The sequence below is a fragment of the Staurois parvus genome, unplaced genomic scaffold, assembly GCF_062004578.1.
Source record: "Staurois parvus isolate SC_StPar_1 unplaced genomic scaffold, SC_StPar_1.0 ptg000706l, whole genome shotgun sequence".
NCBI classification, from domain to species: Eukaryota; Metazoa; Chordata; class Amphibia; order Anura; family Ranidae; genus Staurois; species Staurois parvus.
Window position 1 is genome coordinate 2,757,827 of NW_028318502.1, and position 21,630 is coordinate 2,779,456.

General features: G+C 46.0%; 1 protein-coding gene across 1 annotated transcript in view; it reads right to left on the reverse strand.

Annotated features, from left to right (window-relative positions):
* LOC149445869 (vomeronasal type-2 receptor 26-like) overlaps positions 1 to 21,630 on the reverse strand; it is an 88,437-nt gene that overhangs the window by 47,019 nt on the left and 19,788 nt on the right. The window contains exon 4 of the mRNA XM_089653318.1: positions 18,610 to 18,843. Within this exon, the coding sequence (XP_089509444.1) occupies positions 18,610 to 18,843 (234 nt within the window). The remainder of the gene's footprint in view (positions 1 to 18,609; positions 18,844 to 21,630) is intronic.

Below are 21,630 nucleotides of genomic sequence, written 5' to 3' on the forward strand. Positions count from 1 at the left end.
CACCACCTGCCCCCTGGACCCTATCCCCTCACAGCTCCTCTAGTCACCCCCCCCCCTCCATCATCCGCTCCCTCACCCACATCTTCAATCTCTCCCTCTCCACAGGCACCTTCCCCTCCCCTCTAAAGCACGCACACATCACCCCCATACTCAAAAAACCCTCCCTTGACCCCACTAACCTTAACAACCTTAGACCCATCTCCTTGTTGCCCTTCACTTCCAAGCTCCTTGAGCGCCTGGTCTACAATCGCCTAAGTGCCCACCTCACTGATAACAACCTCCTTGACCCCCTACAGTCTGGCTTCCGCCCCCTGCACTCCACCGAAACCGCCCTACTTAAAATCACCAATGACCTGCTAACCGCCAAAGCCAATGGACACTATTCTATCCTCCTGCTCCTCGACCTCTCCGCGGCCTTCGACACTGTTGACCACCCTCTCCTCCTTGCCAAACTGAACTCCCTTGGCATCAAGGACGCTGCTCTCTCCTGGTTCACCTCCTACCTTTCCCAACGCTCCTTCAGCGTCACTGTCAGGAATGGACTTGCCAATAATGGTGGGACTCACCTGCCTTGTGGGCTGCAGTACCAGGGCTGGCCAGCGGGGGCTCTCAGCAATCAGAGACTTACCCCTGCAATCAGCCAAAACACCTGAAGCTGATTGCAGGGGTTGTATTTAAGGAATGGCCAGACTCACAGTCAAGGCCGTGGTGTGTGTTTTTCCATGGGCCCCTGTATCTTGTAACCTGCATTCCTGTTCCTGTTTCCACCTGACTTGTTGCCGACCCTGCCTGATCCTGACCTCTTCTGACTTCTCCTGTTTGATCCCTGGCTTGTGACCCTGACCATTCTCTGCCTGACACCCTGTACCTACCTGCCCGTTAGTTGCTGTACCCGGCTCGTGACCTGACAACTCTCCGCCTGCTCCTCCTATACCTACCTGCCCAATAGTTATCGACCCGGCCTGCCTGACTACGTTGTGCTCTATATATGTATGTACCTGTGTATCTATATCAGTTTAGGTTTGGGTTTGTTTCACCTTGTATGTATTTGTGTTAGCTTGGGGTTTGGTGCACTGCGTTTATGTTTGTATTGTTAGTCTTAATAAATTCTTATTTATAACCTGTGTTTCCCTGTGTCAGTACACACACCTCTGGCCATACCCGGAGCCCTGACATACATACACCAAGGCCCAAAAACCTGACCAGAAGTGGCTGCACAGGCAGGCCATCTTGGCTTATTGTTGCTGGGAAGGATGGATCTTGATGAGGTGGTGTATTTATCTCTGCTAGTGTTTGAGGACAAAGACTATGCTTATCAGACTCTGAAGGAGTATCCCAGAGATCAACTACTAGAGTGTATAAGGATCGCTCATTGCCTAGTAGATCAGGGCACAGAGTTTTCTGAGGTGCAGCCATTGATCCAGGTTTGTGCTGAGTTGGCTCGGTCCTGTACCCCTGAAAGCAGGAATGACTTTTTTCCCCCATTTAGTGTGGATCAAGTGGAATCACTGGTATGGTTGTTGGAGGATGATCCAGATTGTTTCCATGAGCATTATGCAGCTTGTCCATCACATGTATTTATGGATTGCATAAAGGCAGTGCAGTCTTTGATCAGACAGTATGTGTAAGCTGAGTTTTGTTAAACCAGTACTGCAGACATGGACAGATTTGTTACACCCAGCCTCAGTCAGCTTGCAACATCATTCCTCTGCTCAAGGCACTCTTCCTGCATCCCCGACAGCACCCCCAGTGACGGCCCAGTATACTCTGCTAACTACCACATACCAGTCCCCTGCTCCCACTCACTGCACCTATCCTTTCTTTAACCCTGTAAAGAAGTCCTCTGTAGCAACTGCTCCCTCCTCTGTTCCATCCTCCAGCTCTTCTCTGTCTTCAGCTGCTCCATTCGTTTACAGACCTGCGTTTACTTGCAGTGCTCCAGTAGTTAAAACCAGAAAAAAGCGAAAATTCTCCAACCAGTACCATCCTGCCAGTATCCAAACCGGTCAGCCTGCCGTCTGAGAACCCACCTTCCGTGGTTCAGCCTGGTGCCTCGGCACCCGCACTTCAGCCTGATTTCTCTACCCAGCCTGATGTCTGTACCAAGCCTGATGAACTGATCCAGCCTGATGATCCTATCATGCCAGATGACTCGGTGCCCGCTGTTTTGCCAGATGACTCGGTGCCCGCTGTCGTGCCTGGTGACCCGATGCCCGCTGTCGTGCCTGGTGACCCAATGCCCGCGGTCGAGCCAGATGACCCGGTGCCCGCTGTCGAGCCAGACGATCCGGTACTTGATGACCCAGTGCCTGCTGTCATGCCTGGTGACCCGATGCCCGCTGTCGTGTCTGATGACTCGATGCCCGCTGTCGAGCCAGACGATCCAATGCCTGATGACCCGGAGCCTGCTGTTGTGCTAGTTGACTCGGAGCCCGCTGCCGTGCCGGTTGACTCAGAGCTCGCTGTCATGCCTGGCTCGGGGCCCGCGGTCTTGCCAGATGACCCGGTGCCCGCCGCCCTGCCTGGGGGCCCGGTGCCTACCTTCCCGCCTGGGGGCCCAGTGCCCATCCCCCTGCCTGGGGGCCCGGTGCACGCCGCTCCGCCTGGGAGCACGGTGCCCGCTGCCCTGCCTGGGCGCCCGGTGCCCGCCACTACACCTGGGGGCCCGGTGCCTGCCGCTCCGCCTGGGGGCCCGGTGCCTGCCGCCCAGCCTGGTGGCTGGTGCCCGCTGCTCCGCCTGGTGATCCGGTGTCCAGCCCGACGGGCCTCTGTCCGGTGCCCAGCCCGACGGGCCTCTGTCCGGTGCCCAGCCCGACGGGCCTCTGTCCGGTGCCCAGCCCGACGGGCCAGTCTTTGATATCCCGTTAGTTACCGGACCCGGGCGGTGGAACATTTTACCCAGCTAGGACTGTTTGGAGCATCCTGAGGCCGCTCCTTGAGGGGGGGGGTACTGTCAGGAATGGACTTGCCAATAACGGTGGGACTCACCTGCCTTGTGGGCTGCAGTACCAGGGCTGGCCAGCGGGGGCTCTCAGCAATCAGAGACTCACCCCTGCAATCAGCCAAAACACCTGAAGCTGATTGCAGGGGTTGTATTTAAGGAATGGCCAGACTCACAGTCAGGGCCTTGGTGTGTGTTTTTCCATGGGCCCCTGTATCTTGTAACCTGCATTCCTGTTCTTGTTTCCGCCTGACTTGTTGCCGACCCTGCCTGATCCTAACCTCTGCTGACTTCTCCTGTTTGATCCCTGGCTTGTGACCCTGACCATTCTCTGCCTGACCCCCTGTACCTACCTGCCCGTTAGTTGCTGTACCCGGCTCATGACCTGACAACTCTCCGTCTGCTCCTCCTGTACCTACCTGCCCGATAGTTATCGACCGGGCCTGCCTGACTACGTTGTGCTCTATATGTGTATGTACCTGTGTCTCTATATCAGTTTAGGTTTGGGTTTGTTTCACCTTGTTGTATGTATTTGTGTTAGCTTGGGGTTTGGTGCACTGCGTTTATATTTGTATTGTTAGTCTTAATAAATTGTCTTATTTATACCATATCTGAAGCCTGCGTTTCCCTGTGTCAGTCCACACACCTCTGGTCATACCCGGAGCCCTGACAGTCACCTACAACACTGCCACCTCCCCCTCCCTCCCCCTCTCTGTCAGGGTCTCCCAAGGCTCTGTCCTCGGCCCCTCCTCTTCTCCATCTATACCTCCTCCCTTGGCAAACTTATTCACTCCCACGGCTTCAATTACCACCTCTATGCCGACAACACCAAAATTTACCTCTCCACCCCCCACCTCACCCCCTCACTCTCCGCCCGCATTGCCCACCTCCTAAACGACATATCAGACTGGATGTCACTCCACTTCCTCAAACATAACCTATCCAAAACCGAGCTCCTGGTCTTCCCCCCACCCCGTGCCCCCCCCCATCCTCTCCATCACTACTAACAACGCCACCATCTCTCCCACCCCACACGCCAAAGTCCTGGGTGCCACCCTGGACTCCCACCTCTCCTTCCTACCCCACATCCAACTGCTATCTAGATTAAAGATGAGCGAATTATTCAAAAATTCGATTCGGCTGATTCGCCGAATTTGCGGAATAAATTCGATTCGATGCGAATTTATTCGCTGCGAATTTAACTTATTAAAAGGGTTTCTAGGCTTCAGAGAGCCTTTATATTAGTGCAGAACACTGTACCTTTAATTTAAATGCCCTTGGAGTCTGCTGGGGAAGAGAAATAATACTGTCAGTCAGTATGACATGCAGATGAGTGCCGTCGATCTTAGAATCACCGCACACTTCACTCATTTGGGCAGTCACGGGGCCAAAACCAGAGTGTGGAGCCACAGTGTGGCGGTGGAGGCAGCAGCAATGGGAGGCCATACAGCACCCTATGACAAAATGGAACCCACCAGCAGTGTGAGGAGACCTGAAAGTGGCACATGGCAGAGTGTGGCGATGGAGACAGCAGCAATGGGAGGCCGTACAGGGACCCATGACACACTCTGGACCTGGCAGCAGCATGAGGAGGCGGTACAGGGGCCCATGACAGATTACGGGCCTGGCAGCAGCATGAGGAGGCGGTACAGGGGCCCATGGCAGAGTGGCGAAGCGTAAGCAGCTTAAATTGAAGGCCATACAGAGGCCTATGTTAAAAAGTCCCCCCAGCAGCAGCGTGGGGAGACGACTATCAAGAGTCCAATGGCAGAGTGGCGGAGCAGAAGCAGCTTCAATTGAAGAAGAAGAGGATGAGGATGAAGAAGAGGATGAGGAAGAAGAGGATGAAGAAGAAGAGGATGAAGAAGAAGAGGATGAAGAAGAAGAGGATGAAGAAGAAGAAGATGAAGAAGATGATGAGGATGAGGATGAGGAAGAAGAAGAAGAGGATGAGGATGAAGAGGATGAGGATGAAGAAGAAGAAGAGGATGAGGATGAAGAAGAAGAAGAGGATGAGGATGAAGAAGAGGATGAGGATGAGGATGAAGAAGAAGAAGAAGAAGAAGAAGAGGATGAGGATGAAGAAGAAGAGGATGAGGAAGAAGAGGATGAGGATGAAGAAGAAGAGGATGAGGATGAAGAAGAAGAAGAAGAGGATGAGGATGAAGAAGAAGATGAGGATGAGGAAGAAGAAGAAGAAGAAGAAGAGGAAGAAGAAGAAGAAGAAGAAGAGGATGAGGATGAGGAAGAAGAAGAGGATGAGGATGAGGATGAGGAAGAAGAAGAGGATGAGGATGAGGAAGAAGAGGAAGATGAGGAAGAAGAAGAAGAGGATGAGGATGAGGAAGAAGAAGAAAAGGATGAGGATGAAGAAGAAGAAGATGAAGAAGAGGATGAAGAAGAAGATGAAGAAGAGGATGAAGAAGAAGAAGAAGAGGATGAGGATGAAGAAGAAGAAGAAGAGGATGAGGATGATGAAGAAGAAGAGGATGAGGATGATGAAGAAGAAGAGGATGAGGATGATGAAGAAGAAGAAGATGAGGATGAAGAAGAAGAAGAGGATGAGGATGATGAAGAAGAAGAAGATGATGAGGAAGAAGAAGAAGAAGAAGAGGATGAGGATGAGGAAGAAGAGGAAGAAGAAGAAGAAGAAGAGGTTGAGGGTGAAGAAGAAGAAGAAGTAGATGAGGATGAAGAAGAAGAAGAAGAAGAAGAAGAGGTAGAAGAAGAAGAAGAAGAGGAGGATGAGGATGAGGATGAAGAAGAAGAAGAAGAGGATGAGGAAGAAGATTAAGAAGAAGAAGAAGAGGATGATGAAGAAGAAGAGGATGAGGATGATGAAGAAGAAGAGGATGATGGTGAGGAAGAAGAAGAAGAGGGTGAGGATGATGAAGAAGAAGAAGAAGAAGAAGAAGAGGATGAGGATGAAGAAGAAGAAGAGGATGAGGATGAAGAAGAAGATGAGGATGAAGAAGAAGAAGAAGAAGAGGATGAGGATGAGGAAGAAGAAGAAGAAGAAGAAGAGGATGAGGATGAGGAAGAAGAAGAAGAGGATGAGGATGAAGAAGAAGAAGAAGAAGAAGAAGAAGAAGAGGATGAGGATGAAGAAGAAGAAGAAGAAGAAGAAGAGGATGAGGATGAAGAAGAAGAAGAGGATGAGGATGAAGAAGAAGAAGAAGAGGATGAGGATGAAGAAGAAGAAGATGAGGATGAGGATGAAGAAGAAGAAGAAGAAGAAGAAGAAGAAGAAGAAGAGGATGAGGATGAGGAAGAAGAAGAGGATGAGGATGAGGAAGAAGAAGAGGATGAGGGAGAAGAAGAAGAAGAAGAAGAGGATGAGGAAGAAGAAGAAGAAGAAGAAGAGGATGATGAAGAAGAAGAAGAAGAGGATGAAGAAGAAGAAGATGAGGATGAAGAAGAAGAAGACGAGGATGAGGATGAGGGAGAAGAAGAAGAAGAAGAAGAAGAAGAAGAAGAAGAAGAGGATGAGGATGAAAAAGAAGAAGAGGATGAGGATGAGGAGGAAGAAGAAGAAGAAGAAGAAGAAGAAGAGGATGAGGATGAAGAAGAAGAAGAAGAAGAGGATGAGGAAGAAGAAGAAGAAGAAGAAGAAGAAGAAGAGGATGAAGAAGAAGAAGAGGATGAAGAGGAAGAAGAAGAAGATGAGGATGATGAAGAAGAAGAAGAAGAAGAAGAGGATGAGGATGAAGAAGAAGAAGAAGAAGAAGAAGTAGATGAGGATGAAGAAGAAGAATAAGAAGAAGAAGAGGTAGAAGAAGAAGAAGAAGAGGAGGATGAGGATGAGGATGAAGAAGAAGAAGAAGAAGAAGAAGAAGAAGAAGAGGATGAGGAAGAAGATTAAGAAGAAGAAGAAGAAGAAGAAGAAGAGGATGAGGATGAAGAAGAGGATGAGGATGATGAAGAAGAAGAGGATGATGGTGAGGAAGAAGAAGAAGAGGGTGAGGATGATGATGATGAAGAAGAAGAAGAAGAAGAAGAGGATGAGGATGAGGATGAGGAGGAAGAAGAAGAAGAAGAAGAAGAAGAAGAAGAAGAAGAAGAAGAAGAAGAAGAAGAGGACGAGGAAGAAGAAGAAGAAGAAGAAGAGGATGAGGAAGAAGAAGAAGAAGAAGAAGAGGACGAGGAAGAAGAAGAAGAAGAAGAGGATGAGGAAGAAGAAGAAGAAGAAGAAGAAGAGGATGAAGAAGAAAAAGAAGATGAGGATGAAGAAGAAGAAGAAGAAGAAGAAGAGGATGAAGAAGAAGAAGAAGAAGAAGAGGATGAAGAAGAAGATGAGGATGATGAAGAAGAAGAAGAAGAAGAAGAAGAGGTTGAGGATGAAGAAGAAGAAGAAGAAGTAGATGAGGATGAAGAAGAAGAAGAATAAGAAGAAGAGGTAGAAGAAGAAGAAGAAGAAGAAGAGGAGGATGAGGATGAGGATGAAGAAGAAGAAGAAGAAGAAGAAGAGGATGAGGAAGAAGATTAAGAAGAAGAAGAAGAAGAGGATGAGGATGAAGAAGAGGATGAGGATGATGAAGAAGAAGAGGATGATGGTGAGGAAGAAGAAGAAGAGGGTGAGGATGATGATGAAGAAGAAGAAGAAGAAGAAGAGGATGAGGATGAAGAAGAAGAAGAGGATGAGGAAGAAGAAGAAGAAGAGGATGAGGATGAAGAAGAAGAAGAGGATGAGGATGAAGAAGAATAAGAGGATGAGAATGAAGAAGAAGAAGAGGATGAGGAAGAAGAGGAAGAAGAAGAGGATGAGGAAGAAGAGGAAGAAGAAGAGGATGAGGATGATGATGAAGAAGAAGAGGATGAGGATGAAGCAGAAGAAGAAGTAGATGAGGATGAAGAAGAAGAAGAAGAAGAGTAGGATGAGGATGAAGAAGAAGAAGAAGAGGATGAGGAAGAAGATTAAGAAGAAGAAGAAGAAGAAGAGGATGAGGATGAAGAAGAGGATGAGGATGATGAAGAAGAAGAGGATGATGGTGAGGAAGAAGAAGAAGAAGAAGAAGAGGATGAGGATGAAGAAGAAGAAGAAGAAGAAGAAGAGGAGGATGAGGATGAAGAAGAAGAAGAGGATGAGGATGAACAATTGGTGGCTGACTAAATACTTTTTTGCCCCACTGTACATACATATAATATTATTCATAGTAGCGGTTACGTTTTTTCACTTTTTATCTCAGTCAAATGGATTGCTGTCTCCCTGGTGCCAAGGTTTGGCATGCAGTGGACCAGGATGATAAACGACTGGTAAGGACTGGGCATGTCCCAGCTGTCTTGGTCCATGTTGGAACCAATGGCAGAGTACATGGAAGGTGGAGGCTCCTTAAGAATCAATTTAAAGAACTAGGCTGCAAGTTGAAGGGTAGGACCTCCAAGGTGATATTACCTGTGCCATGCGCAACTCAGGAAAGACGAGGGGGGGGGGTTTAGAGAACTCAATGCATGGCTGATGACCTGGTATAAGAGGGAAGGATTTGGGTTTCTAGAGCACTGGGCTGACTTTTCATTGGGGTGCAACCTATATGCTATAGATGGTTTGCACCTAAATAGAAGGGGGTCTGCTGTTCTGAAGGGGAGGTTTATGGGAAGGCTGGAGGAGTATTTAAACTAGGATCAAAGGGGGGAGGGAGAATTAGAGTATAATGGGTAGACAGATCAGACAGGGGTCAGTACTTATTGGTGGGTGGAATGGGGAAAGATGGGGGGAGGGCTATGGCAGATGATAAGAAGGTTCCCATGTTACAAACAATCAGTGGAATTGGTACCATTTGTATGAAATTAAAGAGATTATTCACCAATGCCAGAAGTCTGCCAAGCAAAATAAGTAAGTTGGAAGCTTTGGTGTATAAAGACAATAATGATTTAATTGGTATTGCTGAATCTTGGCATCATTCTTCGCATGACTGGGCCATTAATATTCCTGGCTATGTTCTCTTTTGGACAGACAGGGTAAGTAGGAAAGGTGGTGGTTTCCGTTGTTTCTATGTGAGAAGTGATCTCAGAGTGAGTGTGAAAGAGGACCTAGTTAATGGAGAGTGTGATGAGGCTGAAGCATTATGGGTGGAACTGCACATGGGGGGCGTACTACAAAAATAATCATTAGAGTTTGTTATAGACCTCCCAGTGTTAATGAGGAGGTGGAGACTCAGCTCCTTGCACAGATCGAAAGGGCTGTAGGGGCTGGGACAGTGATAATAATGGGGGATTTTAATCACTGGAGTAATGGCACTGCAGTCAAAGGTTAGATCAGTTAAAGGGAAAAAACGTATAAACCCATTACAGGATAATTTTATGGTACAGTTCATAAAGGCCCCAACTAGGAATGATGCTCTGCTGGACCTGGTAATCTCAAACCATGCAGAGTTTGTTACGAATGTCCATATAAAAGAACATCTGGGTAGCAGTGAGCATAACATGATTTCATTTATTGTTAGCTGTAAACATCAAGTGCATACGGGAAAATAAAAATGCTCAACTTTAAGAAAGTAATTTTCCAAAGCTGAGAGCTGTTCTCCAAGACTTAGACTGGGAGGGAATATTGGCATTGATGAACACAACACAGAAATGGGAGTTCTTCAAAAGACTGCATGTGACCACACTGCAAAATATATTCCCATGGGCAACACGTTTAAAAGGCTAAAAATCAAACCTATGTGGCTTATGGCCAAAGTTAAAAAAGCTATAAATAATAAGAAAAGAGATTAATATAAAAATGATGGAACACTATCATCGTTTAAACATTACAAAGAATATAACAGAATGTGTAAAAAGGAAATAAAAAAATTGAAAACGAACAACAGATTTCAAAAGATTGCAGGACAAACACCCAAAAATTCTACAAATATATTAATAGTAACAAGGTCCGGTCCGAGCATGTAGGCCCTTTACAAAATAATCTAGAGTGGGTGATTGGGGACAAAGAGAAGGCAAATGTATGAAATCCCTTCTACAGCTCTGTGTATACAAAGGAGCATGGGGGATCTCTTGTCCATAATGGGCGTGGCACTGACACAGCTCCAGATGATCCACATTGGCTCACAATTGATATGATCCAAAAATATTTAGACAGAATAAAGGTGAATAAAGCCCCGGGACCGGATGGCATACACCCACGGGTCCTTAAAGAATGGAGCTCTGTCATTTCAAAGCCATTATTTCTCATTTTTAGAAACTCTTCAATGACTGTCATAGTACCACCAATGTGGTGTCTATATTTAAAAAGGGGTCAAAATCTTCACTAATTTTAATCATGTAATTACAGACCTGTTATTTTAACTTCCATAATTGGGAAGATACTTGAGAGTTTAATAAAAAACCACTTAGATGAGTTCTGGCTGAAAAAAAAAATATTTTAAGCAACAGACAGCAGGGATTCATGAAAGACAAAAGTTGTCAAACAAATCTGATTTCTTTTTATGAGGGGGTGACCAAAACCTTAGACAGAGGGGTGGCGGTGGATGTGGTATACTCGGACAGAGGGGTGGCGGTGGATGTGGTATACTTGGACAGAGGGGTGGAGGTGGACGTGGTATACTTGGACAGAGGGGTGGCGGTGGACGTGGTATACCTGGACAGAGGGGTGGTGGTGGACGTGATATACATGGACAGAGGGGTGGTGGTGGACGTGGTATACTTGGACAGAGGGGTGGCGGTGGACGTGGTATACTTGGACAGAGGTGTGGCGGTGGACGTGGTATACTTGGGCAGAGGCGTGGCGGTGGACGTGGTATACTTGGACAGAGGTGTGGCGGTGGACGTGGTATACTTGGACAGAGGGGTGGTGGTGGATGTGGTATACTTGGACAGAGGTGTGGCGGTGGACGTGGTATACTTGGACAGAGGTGTGGCGGTGGACGTGGTATACTTGGACAGAGGGGTGGCGGTGGTATACTTGGACAGAGGGGTGGCAGTGGATGTGGTATACTTGGATTTTGGAAAAGCGTTTGACACAGTTCCCCACACACGGCTAATGTGTAAGGTAAAGTCTACAGGTTTGGAAAAATCTGTATGTAAATGGATAGAAATCTGGCTAAAAGATCGTATTCAGAGAGTAGTGGTTAATGAGTCATACTCTGCATGGTCTAGGGGTGTCAGTGGTGTACAGGAGCAAATTGGATCATCCTTTGGTGGGGTTTTTTTGGCTTCCTCTAGATCAACTGGGGGTGTAGGATTGTAACTTTTTTTTTGTGGAACTGGATGGACTTTTGTCTTTTTTTCAGCCAGACTAACTATGCAACTATTTTGAACATGTGTAACAAAATGCTTCCAATGGTATATTTATCAGATCAAACAGGAGGAAATAAGAGACGTTCACTCTTAGGGTTTACAGTGCTTTAACCATTTGCCCTCCTGAGGATTTACCCCCCCCCCCCCCCATCCTGACCAGGCCATTTTTTGCTATTCGGTGCTGCACTTTTTCAAGTAGTAATTGCGTGGTCATACAATGTTGTACATAAATGAAATGAAAAAAATGAAAATAGAGCTTTCTTTTTCTTGGTATTTTTTCACCAGTGCGCTTTTTATTTTTCGCAATATAAACAAAAAAAAAGACCAAACATTTAGTAAAAAAAATGTTTTCTTATTTCTGTCCTGAAAAATATCCAAAAAACTCAAATTTCATCATAAATTTAAGCCAAAATGTATTCTGCTACACGTTTTTGGTAAAAAAAAATCCCAGTAAGTGTATATTGATTGCTTTGTGTGAAAGTTATAGCGTCTACAAACTATGGTATAGATAATGGAATGTACGCAGCTTTTACTTTCTGATTGCCCATCACATTTCTTGAGGTGCTAAAGTACCAGGATAGTACAAACACCCCCAAATGACCCCTTTTCGGAAAGTAGACACCCTAAGCTATCTACTGAGAGGCATGTTGAGTCCATGGAAGATTTATTTTTTGACAATGACAAAAAAATTTTTTTTTACACTATGTTGTCACTTAATTGATGTATTGCTCACATAAGCCATGGGTATATGTGGAATTACACCCCAAAATACATTCTGCTACTTCTACCGAGTATGGGGGTACCACATGTGTGAGACTTTTCCGGAGCCTAGTCACATGCAGGAGTCTGAAATCCAATGACTACTTTGAAAGGCTGAAGGTGCGTTATTTCCTCATTTCACTTCCTGACTACCTATCACAGTTTCGGAGGCCCTGAAATGCCAAGTTTTCCAAAAACTTGTGGCAACAAAGGAGATCTGCAAAATACTCGCCATGCTTTTTATTTAATTCCTTGTGGTGTCTACTTTCCAAAAAGGGGTCATTTGGAGGGGTTTGGTGCTATCCTTGCATTTCTGGGCCCTTGAAACTCTGATAGGTAGTCAGGAAGTGTAGTGAGGAAATAAAGCCCTTTAAAAGCCTGAAGGTGCTTATTGGATTTTGGGGTCACCGGCTGAATATAACAATACCAGGATGATGCCTGTAGCTACAGGTATCATCCTGGTATAACCACTCAAAGTCCAGTGATGTACCAGTATGTCGCTGGTCCTTGTTGGGTATATATATATATGCATGTTCTTTTTTTTTAATGCAGCCTGTGGGCTGAATGAAAAAAAAGAGAAGAAATATCTGCCAGAAAAAGTGTGTGGTATGCCCACCATTAGAATATACTGCCCTCCATCCACCCACTTCCAATGGTGAAATGTTCTTTTTTTGTCGTTCAGCCTTTGGCATGAAGGAAAAAAAAGATCCTAACAGATTTCTCTATTCACATCAGTCGATATGGATGAAGAAATCTCTTCCAAATTATTATTTTTTTTTTAAAATATACCAAAGCATAGGGGCCACCCACTGGTAACCCCAGGTCCCCATGCTTCGGTATATATGCTCTTTTTTTAAATGCGGATTAAAAATCTCATCCAAAAGCGCTGCACACACCTACTTATGTATATTCTGAGAGCAAGACCCTGTTGCTGTCAGAATAAACAAGTCGGTGCTGCAGCTGAATGGCATCCCTGCAAAGAAAACAGCAAAGGTTAGCAATAAATTAGTAACTCAATAAAACAACTTTTTTATTGAAATATGTTCCAAAAAATATTATAAAATATATACGCCGAAGCATAGGGGCCATCCATCCACTAGACACCTCAAGCCCCCATGCTTCAACATATATGCTCTTTTTTAAATTGCATATGAAATATCTCATCCAATAGCGCTGCCCACACTGACTTATGTATATTCTGAGGGGAAGTTCCTGTTGCTGTCAGAATAAACAGCAGCTGAATGGCATTCCTGCAAAGAAAACAGCAGCGGTTAAAAATAAAACAGCAACAATAAAACAGTAAAATCGTAACAGTAGAACAATAATGACAACAAAAAAAAAACTACAACTGTTTTTGGTTTTTAACATTTTTTATTTTTGTTTGGACTTGTACTTTTTATTATTTTTTTTTACTTTTTTTTTAACTTTAGGCAGGTGTCACGCCTAAATCCATGTCTGTTACAGACACAACTTCTTTTTTGGTGTATCCTTTGGGTTGGAGTACCAGGAATGGCATCGGGAAAATGCATCTCATGCAGCCGGCTAACTGCATTTGGTTTGATGGTTTAGGCCACAGCACCTTCTGAATACAAAAGGGCCATGATGATCTCTTCCTGGAATTTTAGGAAGGATCCACTATGTCCAGATGCTTTGTAAAGCACAAAAGCATTATATAGAGCCAATTGAAATAAATAAACAGACACTTTTTTGTACCAGCATCTGGCGTTTTGGGAAACTAAGTATGGCTTCATCATTTGGTTGCTGAAGTCCACCCCTCCCATGTTAAGGTTATAGTCGTGGACACAGAGCGGCTTCTCAACAAAACCAGCTGCCATGGCAATTTGGATGGACGTGTCTGAGTGAATGGAAAACAAGACAAAAACATCCCATGTGTGCTTCTACTTCACTGCGAGCAATTCCTAATTTCTCTAGCAGGCTTTTTTCCCCTTTCTAAGACGGGTATTTACAAGCTGTTGGTGGAAGAAGCCCAGCGATATGTCGCATGGTGCCACATACACCAATCCAAGATTGTACAAATGTCTAAATAGTGGCACTCTTGATTAAAAATTGTCCATATATAAGTGGTACCCCATATGGAAAAGGATGACACCAAGTCCCAAACTATCTTGCCACAACTCCCCATGTAGTCTGGGCATCCAGGAGGCTCCCCGTGACTATCGTAAATCCAAAACTTATATTTTAGCCTGTTGTCCTCTCACAGGTCTTATACACCTTGACCCAATATCTGGCACACTTGCTGGGGAAAAATTGTTTGAATGAAAGGCGGCCAGAAAAATTAATGAGGGACTCATCAATGCAGATGTTTTGCTGGGGAATATAGCCATCTGCAAATTTTTGGTTAAGGTGATTTATGAGGGCCCGAATTTTGTGTCAAATTCTGGCTCACCCTGAGAATGACAGTGTGCTGTCATTGAAATGCATAAAACACATTATATTCTCATATCTATGCCTGGCCATGGCAACAGAGAACATGGGCATATGATGAATTTAGTCTGTGGACCAATACAACTGCAATTCATTTTTTTAGTAATGCTCATGTTGAGGGTTAGGCCCCCCAAAGAAATTTAAATTCAGAAACCGTAATGGGTTTCCATGTGAGTGGTCTGTCCAGGTTTGAATTTGGGTTGGCGGCGATAAATTATGTGCATATAAATTGCTTTGATCCACAAGCAATGCGTACAGATCTTCCGTGAAAAACAGCTCCAAAAAAATCAAGGCCATTAGTTAAATTTGCTGTTTCCACCTCAATTCAGGGTTGGGCAGTGAATGGGAGAAGTGCGGGTGCTGCCCAATTTGTGCTTATCAGCAAATCGGGATTTTGCAAGCACATCTGGAAGGATACTACGGGCCTGTGTGCGAATTCTTGGTGGCTGTAAGACACTACTTGTGCTCACCACCGCACCAGCTTGTACTTATGGGACTCACCACATCACCAAGTGATACTGCAGTGCTGGTATGTATAAGACCAGGATGTACTAGGCTGCGGGTGCTCGCCATTTCACCAACAGGTAGAGTGGCACTAGTACTGGCACTCTGCTGCAAATGAGAGGCATCATGCGATTGTAACATCTCAGCAACCTGGGAATGGGGTCGGGTACACCTGATCTTAGCAGATCCATAGTCTAAGGCAGTGATGGCAAACCTATGGCACGCGTGCCAGAGCTGGCACGCAGAGCCATCTCAGTGGGCACGCCAGGAGGAAGAGAACGCGCTCTCCTGCGCACCTCCGGGGGCGCGCACCGGGCGATCTCCGTGATCGCTGTGGCCTGCGGACACAGCTGATCACGTGACATGGTAAAAGGCCAATCACAGCGGCCTTTTACCACGTGATCAGCCGTGTCCAATGACACGCTGATCACCGGGAAATGCAAATGCTGGTTCTCGGCTGCACTTTCCTCACGCTGTCAGATCGTGAGGAAAGTACTGCCGAAAATCGGCAGTTGTCAGAACAGGGATCGGCACGGATCATCAGGGTCACTGATCATCAGTGCCCTGATGATCGGTGCCCACCTGTGCCACACACAAGTTCCGCCCACTTGTGCCCAGCAATGCGCCCACCTGTGCCCAGCAGTGCGCCCACCTGTGCCCAGCAATGCGCCCACCAGTGCCCAGCAATGCGCCCACCAGTGCCCAGCAATGCGCCCACCAGTGCCCACCTGTGCCGCCCACCAGTGCCACCCACCAGTGCCCATCAGTGCAGCCCAGCAGTGCTGCCAGTCAGTGCCACCAGTCAGTGCCCAGCGGTTGTGCCAGTCAGTGCCCAGCAGTGATGTCAGTCAGTGCCACCTATCAGTGCTGTCTATCAGTACCCATTATCAGTGTCGCCTATCAGTGCCACCTATCTGTGACACCTCATTAGTGCTGCCCATCAGTGCCACCCATCAATGATGCCCGTCAGTGCCGTCTGTCAGTGCCTCCAGTTGGTGCTGTCAGTGCCGCTTATCAGTGCCCATCATTTCCTGCATATCAGTGCATCATCAGAGCCTCCTCATCAATGCTCACCAGTGCCGCCTCATCAGTGCTACCTATCTGTGCCGCCTCATCAATGCCCATCAGTGCAGCCTCACCAACGCACATCAAAGAAGAAATATTACCTGTTTGCAAAATTTTAGAATAGAAGCAAAGGAAACCTTTTATGTTTTTAATTTTTTGCTCTTTTTTCATTTATAGTGCAAAAAAATAAAACACCCAGTGGTGATTAAATACCACCAAAAAAAGCTCTATTTGTGTGAAAAAATGATAAAAATTGCATATGGTTACAGTGTTGCATGACCGCACAATTGTCTTTGTTAAGTGCAACAGCACTGAAAGCTGAAAATTGTCCTGGGCAGGAAGGGGGTAGAAGTGCCCGGTAGGCAAGTGATTAATTCCAGTGTTGGCACTTTGAAATAAAAAAGTTGGTTTTGTGTTGCAGTTTGGGCACTCGGGCTCAAAAAGGTTCGCCATCACTGGTCTAAGGTATCTGTCAGGGTGCTGCTGTTGTCTACAGGTTCATATTCTGAGGCTGATTGTGTCAGTGAGTCTTCCCCTTCGCTCTCATCTGACATGCTCAGAATCCTGTAGGCCTCTTCACTAGAGTACCTTTCCATTAAAATTGTCCACTAAATTTATAGGTACCTAGTGCGACTCACGGGGAAAAAGAGCACTTGGTTGTCAGGGACTGCTTGAACCGCTAAAAAAAAATTTACCGGCAAGTGCTAACGGAGATCAGGCCTGATTCTGCCAACACTGCGGTTTTGTGTGCAATGTATCAAGTGACAGTGACCTACTGATACTGCACTTGCTGGGGGAGAAGGGGGGTAAGTGTAGGGGCTAAATGCAAGTGGTGAAGGTGCCGGGGCTGATCCTGCTAACGCTGCGTTTTTGGGGACACTATACTAATGTGAACGCTGGTATAGTGCTGATCTGATCAAAGATATTGATCTGTTTAGACACTGTACTAGCAATGGAGGTTTATTGTGTATGTGAGCGTGTTCCTGGCAATCAAGGGGTTAAATGTGATTACTGATGGGCAATCTGACGCTATCTGGGAGGGACACTAACTGACCAACTGATGCTAATGCTATCTGATGTTGCGACACTAATACACTGATCAGCAAAAAATCTGTACACTGTACTAATGACACTGATGACAGGGCAGTGAAGGGGTTAACTAGGGGTTAACTATACGTTCGTTCCTAACCCCAGACACTACTAAACAACTCATTCCCTCCCTTATTATCCCACGTCTGGACTACTGCAACTCCCTCCTCACCGGCCAACCTCTTCACAGACTATCCCCGCTTCAGTCTATCCTGAACTCAGCGGCCAAACTCATCCACCTTACCAACTGCTCCGCTTCTGCCACCCCCCTCTGCTATTCCCTTCACTGGCTCCACTTAGTGTCCTCCAACCACCTCTGTCATTCCCTCCACTGGCTCCCGATTGCCCAACACATTACATTTAAATTACTAACACTGACATAAAAAGCCATTCATAACGCTGCCCCAAACTACCTCACTGACCTGATACCCAAATACCACCCAACCCGTACTCTTCGCTTCTCACAAGACCTCCTACTCTCTAGCTCCCTGGTCTCCACCTCCCACGCCCGACTGCAGGACGTCTCCAGGACTTCCCCCATCCTCTGGAACTCCCTACCCCAACCCATCAGACTGTCACCTACCCTCCTCACCTTTAGGCGCACCCTGAAAATCCATCTCTTCAGAGAAGCCTACCCCACCCTCACCTAACTGCCGATCTCCTCCTCTCTTCCTACCACTCCATCCCCCACAGCCACTTCCTCCTGTACCTCTACCCCCTCCCTCCTAGATTGTAAGCTCGAAAGAGCAGGGCCCTCGAACTCCTCGCGTTTTGTTTGGTTACTGTATTGTCTCATGTTCTGTCCCCCACTATAATGTACAGCGCTGAGCAAACCTTTCTGGCGCTATATAAATACTATATAATAATAATAATAACTAGGGTGGGGGGGGGAAATCAAGGGGTTATATGTGTCCTAGAGTGTTCTAACTGTAATTGTGCGCTGCTTTTACTCACTGTGTCTTGATTCTTGTCTCTCTGGGATGGAATGTGCCCAGAGAGAGAAGATTTCATCACTTTCTGTACCTGTGTAAGTGTAAACACAGGTACAGGAAGATCCCTGATAGGACAGGGATCGATCATCCGACTAAGGCAGACCATCACTGGCCTAAATCAGATGACCGATCCCTTGGGGATCAAGTCACGGCAGGTCAGCGGGGGAGCACGCCTGCCCCCTTTACCCGGCCCACGAAAGATGCGGGAGCGCAAATCACGTATATTTCGTGATTTTGCGCACCCGTGCCACCCTGTAGCAATATTTCTGCTATAGGGCAGCCAGGAAGCGGTTAAATTATTTTAACCTGAGAGACAGAAGTCATTCCTCATAGAGAACCCCAAAGTTTATGAGTTAGGAGATGATTTCTAAAAATATTTTATTTCCTTCTATAATTTCTGTGGTATTTATACTGATATGTGAAGGACCGATAAGACTAACATAACATTCAAAGCAATAAAGTTCATGGGTGACGCTAAGAAATGTCATTGCTTGACTGTAATTGTTTCACATTTGTGGTGGAAACTGTACAATGGGGTGGCCAATGTCATGAAGAGTGATTGTCACATGTGCTCCTCCTCACCGTATTATTGGCTGCGCTCCATGTTATGTTGTTGGGGTCAATGTGAAATTGGTCTTCCTCTTTAGCCCATGGTGTGTAGAGACCAACATCCGTAGACCTTAATCTAAGATGGCGGAGAGACTTCATCCAATTTTCTATCTTGTAGTGGAAAGGAAATTCACCATTTTCATCAAATAAGGTCATTCTGTCTGCCGTCTTAAATGGATTTTTTATTTGTTTTACATATTTATGCAACTGGAGGAAAGAAGAACCTCAAACAAGTTAAAAATGAAGTTTACACTGTTTATATATTGCTTGTTTCTCCATCCTCATTTACTGTATATGCATGTTTGTTGTTTTTTTTTAATAAAACCTTTCAGTTTATACTGTATACATTATATGAGACTCATTAATGTCATCGCTGGGTCTCTGTGCATCCCTATGCAATGCAGACAAATCATGGGTAGTGGGAGGGATCGGCAGAGTGTTGTACATAGCTTCCTGAAAACATCACCACACCCTGCCTCAGGTCTCTTCTCAGAGCCCTCAGATGCAAGCAGTGACCTGGATCTTGGGAGGAGATATGGAAATATCAGAACACCCTGATGAATGGATATCAGCTTACCAATTCGTAGATGTCATGGCCAGGGGCGGACTGACCATTAGAGCACTCGGGCAATGCCCGAGGGCCCGGGGTTAATAGGGGGCCCCAAGAAATGCCCCTGGTACCTTTTTCATAGGCTTTTTTGAGTGTGGGCAAGGACACAGGGGCCCCATGATCCCCTATTGCCCGGGGTCCCCATGAGTTGTCAGTTCGTCCCTGGTCATGGCTGTATTAGTTTTCTTTTTTAAGCTTTCTTCTATTTCCATCTATTCCATCCATAAGTCTGTTTTTCAAAAGAACGAGCTCTCCTGCCGATGTATGAATTACAGTGATGGGACAAACTATTTTACACTGACAGGGGGGCTTACATTGATCAGCTTTTATTTTTTTAAATGTAAAACCTTTATCCTAAAAGGGAAAAGCTGTTTGCTGTATGTTAAACATTAATACCAAATTCATAATTCTGCACTTATATTATATTGATGGCAAGCTTGCAAAACATATTTGTTTTTTATGATTAATCATAATTAATATTAAAATGTGTGATTGGCCGTGAACAAGGGATAGTGTGACATTCTCCAGTTATAGCCCAGACAGAAAAATGTATTTGGAGTTAAGCTGAGTATTCTATAGAAGGACATAGCTGGTTAAAAGGTCTTTGGTATAGAATGTCATGGGAGTGAACCAAAATAGAATTAGTATGAAATAATATATATATTCTAATAGTATCTGTGTGTATTTCTTGGATACACAGAATATAACTGGATATAACATTTATAGGGAAAGTTGATCCAGGGAATATCTGATTGCCTCTCGGGGATCAGGGAGGAATTTTTTTCCCTGCAGGAGCAAATTGGATCGTGCTTTGCTGGGTTTTTTATTGCCTTCCTCTGGATCAACTGTGGGTGTAGGATTGTAACTTTTTTTTTCTATGGTTGAACTGGATGGACTTTTGTCTTTTTTCAGCCAGACTAACGATGTAACTATGTAACTATTTTGTTTATGTTTTATTAGTTGGTGATATGTGTTACATAAGTAGATTTTTGGTTATACAACATTATTGAGATATTATGTTGTAAAGATAGATTCTTAGTTTCTACTATCATTTAAACAGAGAAACTTGTCACATGAGCAGGCTGATGCAACATGGTTGCTCAGTGGTCCAAAGTCCTCTTTTCTGATGAGAGCAAATTTTGCATCTCATTTGGAAACCAAGGACCCCGAGTATGGAGGAAGAATGGAGAGGCCCAAGGACCCCGAGTATGGAGGAAGAATGGAGAGGCCCAAGGACCCCGAGTATGGAGGAAGAATGGAGAGGCCCAAGGACCCAGAGTATGGCGGAAGAATGGAGAGGCACAAGGACCCGGAGTATGGTGGAAGAATGGAGAGGCACAAGGACCCGGAGTATGGAGGAAGAATGGAAAGGCACAAGGACCCTCGAGTATGGAAGAAGAATGGAGAGGCCCAAGGACCCCGAGTATGGAGGAAGAATGGAGAGGCCCAAAGACCCCGAGTATGGAGGAAGAATGGAGAGGCACAAGGACCCCGAGTATGGAGGAAGAATGGAGAGGCACAAGGACCCGGAGTATGGAGGAAGAATGGAGAGGCCCAAGGACCCTCGAGTATGGAAGAAGAATGGAGAGGCCCAAGGACCCCGAGTATGGAGGAAGAATGGAGAGGCCCAAAGACCCCGAGTATGGAGGAAGAATGGAGAGGCACAAGGACCCCGAGTATGGAGGAAGAATGGAGAGGCCCAAGGACCCAGAGTATGGAGGAAGAATGGAGAGGCCCAAGGACCCAGAGTATAGAGGAAGAATGGAGAGGCCCAAGGACCCAGAGTATGGAGGAAGAATGGAGAGGCCCAAGGACCCAGAGTATGGAGGAAGAATGGAGAGGCCCAAGGACCCTCGAGTATGGAAGAAGAATGGAGAGGCCCAAGGACCCCGAGTATGGAGGAAGAATGGAGAGGCCCAAAGACCCCGAGTATGGAGGAAGAATGGAGAGGCACAAGGACCCCGAGTATGGAGGAAGAATGGAGAGGCCCAAGGACCCAGAGTATGGAGGAAGAATGGAGAGGCCCAAGGACCCAGAGTATAGAGGAAGAATGGAGAGGCCCAAGGACCCAGAGTATGGAGGAAGAATGGAGAGGCCCAAGGACCCAGAGTATGGAGGAAGAATGGAGAGGCCCAAGGACCCTGAGTATGGAGGAAGAATGGAGAGGCACAAGGACCCGGAGTATGGAGGAAGAATGGAGAGGCCCAAGGACCCTCGAGTATGGAGGAAGAATGGAGAGGCACACACTGCAAGATGCTTGAAGACCAGTGTGAAGTTTCCACAGTCTGTGTTGATTTGGGGAGCCATGTCATCTGCTGGTGTTGGTCCACTGTGCTTCATTAAGTCCAGGGTCACCGCAGCCGTCTACCAGGAGATTTTGGAGC